This window comes from Octopus sinensis, linkage group LG15 (genome assembly GCF_006345805.1).
Source record: "Octopus sinensis linkage group LG15, ASM634580v1, whole genome shotgun sequence".
In the NCBI taxonomy this organism is placed as follows: Eukaryota; Metazoa; Mollusca; class Cephalopoda; order Octopoda; family Octopodidae; genus Octopus; species Octopus sinensis.
In genome coordinates, this window is record NC_043011.1 from 26,343,039 (window position 1) to 26,354,237 (window position 11,199).

At 37.0% G+C, this 11,199-nt stretch overlaps 1 protein-coding gene across 1 annotated transcript in view; it reads right to left on the reverse strand.

Annotated features, from left to right (window-relative positions):
* Positions 1-10,981, reverse strand: part of LOC115219656 — a 58,679-nt gene extending 47,698 nt beyond the window's left edge. The window contains exons 1-2 of the mRNA XM_029789830.2: positions 10,826-10,981; positions 270-400 (exon numbers count right to left, since the gene is read on the reverse strand). Of these exons, the coding sequence (XP_029645690.2) occupies positions 270-400 (131 nt within the window). The 5' untranslated portion in view covers positions 10,826-10,981. The remainder of the gene's footprint in view (positions 1-269; positions 401-10,825) is intronic.
* Positions 10,982-11,199: the final 218 nt, after the last annotated feature.

Below are 11,199 nucleotides of genomic sequence, written 5' to 3' on the forward strand. Positions count from 1 at the left end.
CGTGACTTTGTAAATGACCAATCTAGTGTATTTATTTTAATGGCCTACCAATGTTTCTTTGCCCTAGGTGTCAGGAAGAAACTCGGCAAGAAATGGAAACAAAATTGAAAGAAAAAAAATAATAACAACGTAATATAAATAAAATGTCAAATGTTTTGGTGCGTAATTTTGGCCCAACTTCTCTATATATAAATAAATCGATTATAATTATAGTCAACAGGATAGAAAAGTCAAGATGGCTATTGAATGTAATAGAAATGTTTACTTACTTTATCCAGGTGAATCCTTCTAAATAGGTTTCGAGAAAGGAATGTAAGAATTTATAATCCAATTTAGCTTGAGATGACAGATTGCTCACATTGATCGTTTTAATACTATTTAGGATGTCGTTACACTCCATCTGCGAAAAGAAGGAAAAAAAATAATAAAGAAATGGTTAAACTAAAATATACAGACTAATTTTATAGATATAGATTGCTCTCACATATACATAGTCTTAGACACAGGCATGACTGTGTGGTAAAAAAAAGTTTGCTTCCCAGCCACGTGGTTCCGCGTTCAGTCCCACTACGCGACACATTGGGCAAGAGACTGCTACTATAGCCTTAGGCCGACCAAAGCCTTGTGAATGGATTTTTGGTAAAGGGAAACTGAAAGAAGCCTGTGGTATACGTATTTACATCTATGTATGTCTTTGTGTCTGTGTTTGTCCCCGTCCAAACCACGTGTTGTTGTGTTTACGTCCTCATAACTTAGCGGTTCGGCAAAAGAAGCCGATAGAATAAGTATTAGGTTTAAAAATTAAGGACGTGGATTGATTCATTTGACTAAAATTCTTCAAGGCAGTGCCCCAGCATGGCCGCGGTCTAATGATTGAAAAGAAGACATACTCAGTATCTAGTTTATCTTTCAGTTATTTAGTCACTGGACTACGGTCATACTGGAGCACCATTTTGAAAGGTTTAGCCTAACAAATGGACACCTGCTTTTATTTTAAGTCGGGAACTTATTCTCTCGTCTCTTTTGCCAGGCCCCCGTGTTTCGAAGACGTAAATAAATCAACAGCGGTTAGAATAGCGAAGTCGACCTCGGCAGAATTTGAACTCAGAACACGAAGACAGACGAAATGCCGCTAACCATTTCACCCAGCGTGCTATCAGTTCTGCCAGCTTGCTGCCTTACCTAATCTGCTAATATCAATAGCTTATGTCAAGGCGGCGAGCTGACAGAAACGTTAGCACGCCGGGCGAAATGCGTAGCCGTATTTTGTCTGCCGTTACGTTCTGAGTTCAAATTCCGCCGAGGTCGACTTTGCCTTTCATCCTTTCGGGGTCGATAAATTAAGTATCAGTTACGCACTGGGGTCGATGTAATCGATTTAATCCGTTTGTCTGCCCTTGTTTGTGCCTCTTGTGGGTAGTAAAGAAATAGTTATTTTGTTCGTCTTTTCGTTCTGAGTTCAAATTCCGCCGAGGTCGGTTTTGCCTTTGATCCTTTCGGGGTCGATAAAATAAGTAACAGTCGAGCACTGGGGTTGATGTAATCGACTTACCCCTCCCCAGAACTTGCTGACCTTGTGCCAAAGCTTGAAACCAACATTAATTTATTTCTTTATTGCCCACAGGGGGCTAAACATAGAGGGGACAAACAAGGACAGATAAAGGGATTAAGTCGAATACATCGACCCCAGTGCGTAACTAGTACTTATGTAATCGACTCCAAAAGGATGAAAGGCCAAGTCGCCCTCGGCAAAATTTGAACTCAGAACGTAACGGCCGACAAAATACCGCATTTCGCCCGGCGTGCTAACGATTCTGCCAGCTCGCCGCCCTAAAACCAACATTAATTACTTATATCAAATATTTAGGCAGAAAATGCCATTTTCGAGTTATCCATTTTGCATAATTAAATGTAAGGAATATATCCAATTAATACAACTCCTCTACACTTCTTATCTGTTTAATTAAAGAATCTATTGTTCAAATACATATTCATTAATTCCTTAACATTTTTACCACTTTCTTGAATTTTAACATATCTTGAAATCTATTTATGCATGTATACACTAATTCATTATGCATGTCTAGCTCTTTCTCAAACTAGTGTATAATACTACTTGAAAATAATTAGCTAATGATGTATTTAATTGGCTTGTTAAGCTTGTTTTCTTTATACAACATAAAATACGTCACGAATATAAAAGACTCTAATTACAAAAATATAATTTACTCCATATCTTCTTTGTATCTAAACATTTATTCTCATTCCAGCTCTCTATATATGTATGTATAAGTGTGTATGTGTATGTATATGTGTGTGTGTGTGAGTGTGTATGCGCGTGTATGTGTGTTTGTGTGTGTGCACTTATACATAATAAACAAAACACGAGAGATCGTTTATAAAATATCTAATTACACGATCTTATGAGCGCTTCATCAACAAAACATGCTTATTTGTCGCATGAGGTAATCTGTCGCACAATTTAACTTTGAGATATTCAATTAGCTATCTGCACTCATACATGCATAAGCATATGTACTTGTGCGCACCGGCGTGTGTAATTTTCTTGTTATATTTTCAGGTATATTTTCAGGCGGCGAGCTGGCAGAATCGTTAGCACGCCGGGCGAAATGCGTAGCCGTATTTCGTCTTCCGTTACGTTCTGAGTTCAGATTCCGCCGAGGTCGACTTTGCCTTTCATCCTTTCGGAGTCGATAAATTAAGTACCAGTTACGCACTGGGGCCGATATAATCCATTTGTCTGTCCTTGTTTGTCCACTCTGTGTGCAACCCCTTGTGGTTAGTAAAGAAATATATATTTTCAGGTAACGTCGGACCGATCAGAGTCGTTCTGATTCTTGACCATCTCATTTTCTTTTTTCCTGTCAGAATCATTATATGAACTACATTATACTTTGTGTTTTTGTTTTTCTTTTCGTTTTCTTTTAGAAAAAGGAAGGATGTAATTTATAGAAAATTTGGCTGTTGTTTCCAGTAGATCGTCTATGTCTGTGTATATAGCATTTTAATTTTTTTACTAGCGGCAGTCTTCTGACTGCAGCACTGAAATAATACTACGGCATGGGCTTCTGTTGCTTTTACCTGAAGCATGAATACTTAGTAGTCCCAAATACCAACTCACCCCTAGAAATCAAACCCAGATCACTGTATCCGAAGCAAATAAGAAAACAAAATCTAAACAACACGAACATGATTCGCTTAATCATTGATTATGTCAGAAATAATTAATAACACGGATGTCATTAACAATTCCACCTTTTTGGCACCGTTATCTCTTTGGAAGAAATAGCTATTACAGCAAACTACCAGTTTTTCTTACATAGCGGATATTTTCTGGTTGGTTTGTTTACTGTTAGTGTAACGCTACTTTATTGTTTCCTATTTGGAAATAGATAAATATATTTAGCTTTTGTTGTAGGGATATATAATGATAAAACCGTCACTCATAACTTACTTATAAGTGTTATCATTATATGTAAATCCTGACTCCAGCTACATAAACGCCATAGCGAGAAATATATTTTCTGGAACGCTAATGAAAATTAAGTGTGCATGTATGCTGAATATGAATAATTTCGTGTTCTTTTAACCGCTATAAAAATACAGTTTCATAATTACAGAAATACATTTCATTAATAAGTTGAAGAACGTGAAGAAAGAGAAAATAATTTCTACATTTTATTATGTACATATTTTATTATGTACATATAGCATTTTTAATATTTATAATACAATTTGAAGTAAAGTAATTTTGTCGTAGAGAATTATGACCTAATATTTTAGCTAACTAATTCCTCATTCTAACTATTATAGATCTCATCAATTCAAACAAGTCTTGTTGGATTTTTCATAGACATGGCATAAAAAAATAACCAATGTCTCAAAGGAGTGAGTGTCGTGGAGTTTAGTTACCACCCACAAACACTAGAGTTTTTCCCAAAATCCAGGGTTTTTATAACTGCTCAACTTTAAAGAATCGAAATCACATAAAAATATTCTTTAACTAATTTTTAGAATTCCTATATGAGCAGTTATATCAACCAGTGGGAAAACGACAATCATATTGACAGTCATACATCATATTGCCAGCTACAACAAATTGGCGCTATTATTTGAAAATGGCTACACGCTACACTATAAATAGAGCGAGTAGAGTTGCGCGCTTGAAACCGATCAGCTGAGGGTTGCTGTGCATGCTTTAAACTAGTCAGCCACAAACAGGATCTGTAGGGCAACCAAGACCACTAGATGACGACGACGACGCAGCTTAAACCAACGGCTTATGTCATTCTCGAAACAACGTCATAGATAATCTTCGAACTATTTAACTTGATGTGAATATTTTCTCTGATGTTGGTGATAACAATAGATAGTTTGTTTGGTGACAGCTCAAAACAGAAATATCTTATCGTTACAAACCAACGATGTCAATCCCAGTTATTATTTAAGTCGTGTACTCATTTTATTGAAACTTATCGCATGGCTATGTTATCATTTATTGGCTGCAAATCGACTCAGGGCTTTCACTGTCCCACACACAAACACACACATACATACATGTACATGTACGTGTGTGTGTGTGTGTGTGTGTGTGTGTGTGTGTGTGTGTGTGTGTGTTGTGTGTGTGTGTGTGTGTGCGCGCGTGCATATCTATGTTCCTGTGTCTGCGTGTATATGTATGCATATAAATATATATGTATACACGTCAGTTTTCTGCACGGTATTTACCTACAAAATTCTACGATTCTTTTCTCAGTTCTGCTGGTTGGGGTCTCCCAGAACGTTCGTCAATATCGACATTTTTTCGGCCATGTTGGAAACGTCTGAACCACTCGTACACTCCTCTTCATATACGTTCTGCTACTTTGCGTAAGCCTCTGAGCAGGTATCGCCATGACTGCTTGCTTTGTTATGGTCAATGCGACGATAATACGCTACATGCGTTCCTTCCAAGCACTGCTGCAAACAGAAGTGAGCTAGAACGTTAAAACTTAGTGCGCATGCACAGCAGAGATCAAGGTCAATCTGTGCCACTCGACTTCACTCTCCGTGCTTTCTTTTCGTTACTATGGCATATTCCGCTTACTTATTGATCAGACTTTGTATATGTATATATGTATATATATATATATATATATATATATATATATATATATATATATATTATATATATATATATTTACATATAATATATATATATATATTACATATAAATATATATATATATTACATATAAATATATATATACATATATATACGTATATATATATATATACATATATATATATATATATATTATATATATATATATATATATGTGTGTGTGTGTGTGTGTTGTGTGTGTGTGTGTGTGTGTGGTGTGTGTGTGTGTGTGTGTATGTATGTATGTATGTCTATATATATAATGTGTGTGTGTAAGAAAGAGAGAGAGAGAGAGTCTCGTGTACATGCTTGCTCAATCTCCGCTTATTATAAAAGGTTTATGAAATGACTTCGTTAGTCAAAATCTTCTGAAGTGTGAAATACGTCTATAATTGTATAGTGGCTTCTTGAAATTACAAATTGCAACAATTCTTATGCTTGAGGAGTTACGATAATCAGTTCTATCATCAATCAGAATCAAGCCACATATGTTGAAGGATGATAATTCTGCAGAAGCTTTTGATAAATTTATCATCCAGTTTGAAGGAAATCTTAGACTCATAAACCAGATGAGAACAATAAGATGAATTTAACGGAAAAGTTAAGTTTAGGAGATATAGAGATATAAGAGCTTGTGATTAGTATGAAATAGAGTGGCTTCAAATTACAAAAGAGAAGGCGAGAGATAGCTTTGTGTGCTGTTGAACAGAAAAATATTCCATTGCATTTAAATTTACTAGCAGTAGAATCACATTCAGTGAATGAATAAAATTATGAGCATTGAATGAATGTGAAAGCAGACATGGATGTGTGGTTAAGAAGTTCGCTTCGCAACTATGAAATAGCGGGTCCGATACTACCGCGTGGCACCTTGGGCATGTTTTATATCATAATTTCTGGTCTATATAAGTTTTAGCGAGTGAATTTGGGTCGGTGGAAACTGTAAAGGAAATATTAGATAGTTTGTTCTCGTGTTTCAGAGGTGCAGCCTTATCACACTGATTCTACCTGAGACTACGTAAAGGATGCACGTGTTTGTGAAATACTCAGCCACTTCGGACGCTTTTTCACTGAACAACTTGTTCGTTTGATCGAACGAATGAACGCTCGTACGTCTAAATCGAAGTCAGAATCCAATATCCTTCATTTTTAATTTTGGTACAAGGCCAATAATTTTGGGAGGGGGAGGAGAGTCGATTACATCGACCCTAGTGCTCAACTGGTACTTAATTTATCGACCCCGAAAGGATAAAAGGCAAAGTCGACCTCAGCGGAATTTGAACTCAGACTGTAAAGACGGACGAAATGCCACTAAGCATTTTGCCCGGCGTGCTAACGGTTCTGCCAGCTCACCGCTTTAATTCATTGTACGATATTCTTTTCTACTCTAGGCACAAGGCCCGAAATTTAGTGGGGGGCAGTCGATTAGAGCTTCCTCAGTACGCAACTGGTACTTAATTTATCGACCCCGAAAGGATAAAAGGCAAAGTCGACCTCGGCGGAATTTGAACTCAGACTGTAAAGACGGACGAAATGCCACTAAGCTTTTTGCCCGGCGTTCTAACGGTTCTGCCAGCTCACCGCCTTAAGTCATTGTACAATATTAACAACTTTTTTATGACTTTGTCAGCTCTCTTAGATAAATAACATAAATACCGTAAATTTCCTGTATCATTTGCAGAAAAGGCTATTGGAAATTACTTTTTTGCTACAGATAAAAATGAAAGCGATCGAAAGTTAGTTTTTCAAAGCTTTGTCTTGTCTTAATGTTGCAGGATGCAATTTCTAGGTTCATATTGAACGAATCCACTGGTAGTGTTATAGGCATCGTTACTACGATAGGCCACAATCCTTATGCTGGTGTGGAGAAATTAAGTTCAGTTTGAGCAACACTTGTACTTTAGGTGTCGATCAAAATCCTCCCTTACAAAACCGAAATAACATTCTGCTGTTGATAACCATGCTTTAATTGTAAGATGACAGGACATCTTACGAAAACATATCAAAAAGCAATAAAAACAATTGTATCATATCGGTAGCCATCACAGCAAAAATTTGGGTGGAGGCAATGTAAATAGGAACTTAGCAAAGACATCATGAAAAGGCACGAGATTAAATTATACACCAACTAATTTCAAAAGGCATAATTTGTTGTTGGAAGCAAGCATGCTCGGCATGACGGTGCTAACATTGAATTGATAATTGCAACCTAGTAACAGAAGTTTTAGTTGTCTTCCTGCCTTTAACTATATCTGCTGAATATGTTGATCTGAAACTTAGAAGGATATTTTGTAAAGCTTTTAGACGTCGAATATTTAGTGAGTGAAATTTAAGGATTTCCTTTGTAGCAACACCCATAAGTTGCTCTTCAGACTCACTGTTTTGAAGGCCGAGTAGGAGTGGCTGTGTGGTAAGTAGCTTGCTTACGAACCACATGGCTCTGGGTTCAGTCCAACTGCGTGGCACTTTGGTCAAGCGTCTTCTACTATAGCCTCGGGCCGACCAAAGCCTTGTGAGTGGATTTGGTAGATGGAAACTGAAAGAAACGCGTCGTATATATATATATATATGATAGATCGTTAGCCACTACACACATTTTTTTCTCTCCTTGTTTTTTCTGTGTACCTTTCTGTAGAAGAGCGTAAGCTCGAAACATAAAAGACTTTTTCTATTCCTGAGCGTTATACTAATACATCTGTTTGTTTTGTACACCACCTGTCTTCGTCTTTTGTTTTTTTCGTAAATTTTCCCTATATATATATATATATATATATATATATATATATATATATATATATATATGTGTGTGTGTGTGTGTGTGTGTATATGTATATATGTATGTATGTATGTATGTATGTATGTATGTATATATGTATGTGTGTGTATATATATGTTTGTGTGTTTGACCCCCAACATCGCTTGACAACCGATGCTGATGTGTTTACGTCCCCGTAGCTTAGCGGTTCGGCAAAAGAGACCGATAGAATAAGTACTAGGCTTACAAAGAAAATGTCCTGGGGTCGATTTGCTCGACTAAAGGCGATGCTCCAGCATGGCAACAGTCAAATGACTGAAACACGTAAAAGAGTAAAAGAGTAAGTTCAAATTAATAAACGCGGTTTCCCTAGTGATGGTAGCTATTGCAAGGGAGATAATCATTTCTTCATAATTTTTAGGCGGGATTTAAACATTTGAATTTGAAATTAAGGAATTACGTGGAAAAAGATGCATAAAGTTTACGCGTTTAATTTTTAATTTTGTTTACCTATTACAAAGTTTTTACCATTACTACTTGATGGAAATTGATAAAAAGTTGATCTAAACCTGCACAAGCGAATGAAATGGGAAATTCATCTGAGTGTATCTGTTTATTGTAAGCGTGTGGTCAACTCCTAAACGTCTTTTGTCATCACGTTGTATGCATATGAGTGTGTGTGTGTGTTTCTCTGTGTGTGTGTATGTGTGTGTGTGTGTGTGTGTGTGTGTGTGCATATATGCATACTTACATACACACGTACCTACATACATCCATGCATAATACATGTATATCCGTATGTGGGTGTGTTTATGCGTGTGTGTATGTGAGACGCATTTCGACAGATTTAATTATTTCAATGAGTCCTAACTCCGCTTCTTTTCAATCTCATTCAATCTATGTGAATAGAAGCAAATTGGTTGCGTATTTGGCATTACGACAAAGCGTATTGATGATGCAGACGCATCTGTTTGAAAAGTAAGTAGTGAACCGGTAGCAGAACAAATAGCGAAGCCTTTGTAAAGTCGTCTTTCAGTCTCTTAATTACATAAATACATTCGACCGATAACGGAAAATGTCGATATTATTTAGCTGCAATCAAGGGTTCTTCAATTTAGCAATTGCACCATTTTTCATGTAGTGCACTCTTACCTAGTCTATCACATATTACATTAAGAGAAGATAAGGCGGTGAGTTGATGGAATCGTTAGCACGCTAGAAAGGATGCTTAGCGGAGTTCAAATCCCACCGAGGTTTGAATTCGCCTTTTATCCTTTCAGGATATCGATTAAATAAGTACCAGTCGAGCACTGGGGTCAATGTAATCAAGTCCCTTCTCCAAAAGATTTCAGACCTTGATATTTTGATTATGTGTATATAGCACCAAGAAGTAATTTTTTCTGGTTGAGCACTCTGATTTATTATTTTTATTTTTTATCTTTTACTTGTTTCGGTCATTTGACTGCGGCCACGCTGGAACACCGCATTGGCGGATTTTTTAAAGGAATAAATCAACCGAGGACTTTTAAAAAAAAAAAAAAAACCCTAGCTCTTATTCTATCGGTCTCTGTTGCCGAACTACTAATTTACTGGGACGTAAACATACCAACACCGGTTGTCAAGTGGTGGTGAGGGAGCAAATACAGACACAAAAACACACACATACACATATATATATATATAAATAGATAGAGATAGAGAGAAAGAGATGTGACAGGCTTCTTTCAGTTTCCGTCTATCAAATCCCCTCACTAGACTTTGGTCGGCCCAAGACTGTAGTAGAAGACACTTGCGTAAGGTGCTACGCAGAAGAACTGAACCCGAAACTTTGTGGTTGGGAAGTAAGCTTCTTACCACACAGCCACATAATGTGTTTATTGATTAAATAATTATTATCTGGTATAATTAAAGACGCTAACGTGACAGTTACTGGACATTATGTAAAGTATAAGCATAGTGTAGGCGCAGGCGTGGCTGTGTGGTAAGAAGCTTGCTTCCCAACCACATGGTTATGGGTTCAGTCCCACTGCATGGGACCTTGGGCAAGTGATTTTTACTATAGGATCGTGCCGACCAAAGCCTTGTGAGTGGATTTGGTAGACAAAGACTGAAGGAAGACCGTCGTATGTGTGTGTGTGTGTGTGTGTGTGTGTGTGTGCCTCCCCCTCCATCGCATGACAACCGTTGCTGGTGCGTTTATGTCCCCGTAACTTAGCGGTTCTACAAAAGAGACTGATAGCCTTGAGAGTGGATTTGGCAGACGGAAGCCGAAAGAAGCTCGTCGTATATGTATATATATATGCGTGTGCGTGTGTCTGTGTTGTTCCCCCCCACCCCGCCACCACAGCTTGACAACCGATGTTGGTATGTTTACGTCTCCACAACTTAGCAGTTCGGCAAAAGCGACCGATAGAATTAGTATGTCAAAGAATGTCCTGGGGTCTATCTATCTATCTATCTATCTATCTATCTATCTATCTATCTATCTATCTATCTATCTGTCTGTCTTTCTTTCTTTCTATCTATCTATCTATCTATCTATCTATCAATCATTGCATATCAATGGCAATACCATGCAACATTGGAAGCAGAAACAGCTGTTAGATGGGATGCAGTCTATTTGCATTGAATTAATAAATAATAATTGATGTAAGTCAAGTGTTGTTCATCAGTACTTCTCCATTTTCTGTTTTCTTTAAATTTTGATTCTTGATAAACCCATGTTTATCCTTGTCTTTACCTATTACTTATGAACATAATATGCTTGAATATGTATGCCCATGGTTAAATATAGGTAATATACCGGTAATGTAATGGATACTTCTATCCCTTAGACGGCTATTTTAACCTCTAACTCAACTAACCTATATACATATATATATATAAACATATATATAAACGATTTACCTTTCGACGTTGAAAAGCCTCTAGTGAAAAGGACTCCAGTTTGTCGTTATAATCATGGAAGGAATAATATGTTGCAAATTCCGGGTTTTCCTTTAAAATGTGGCGAAAGATTCTTTCTTCTGCATTCCGTAACTTCTCTTCGTCTCCATTCTCTGAAGAAGAAAAAAAAAGACAACAATATAACATTATCATTCATATAAAATTTACATCTTGCTGACAGTTTGACTCTGTGTGTGTGTGTGGTGTGTGTAGGGTGTGTGTGTGTGTGTGAGTGTGTATGTGTAGATTTTTTGTTTTTATTATAATAGTGGTTATGGCTGAGCGAATAAGTAACGGTAATAGCGAAATGTAAATATAATCGACTGCTCAGCGAT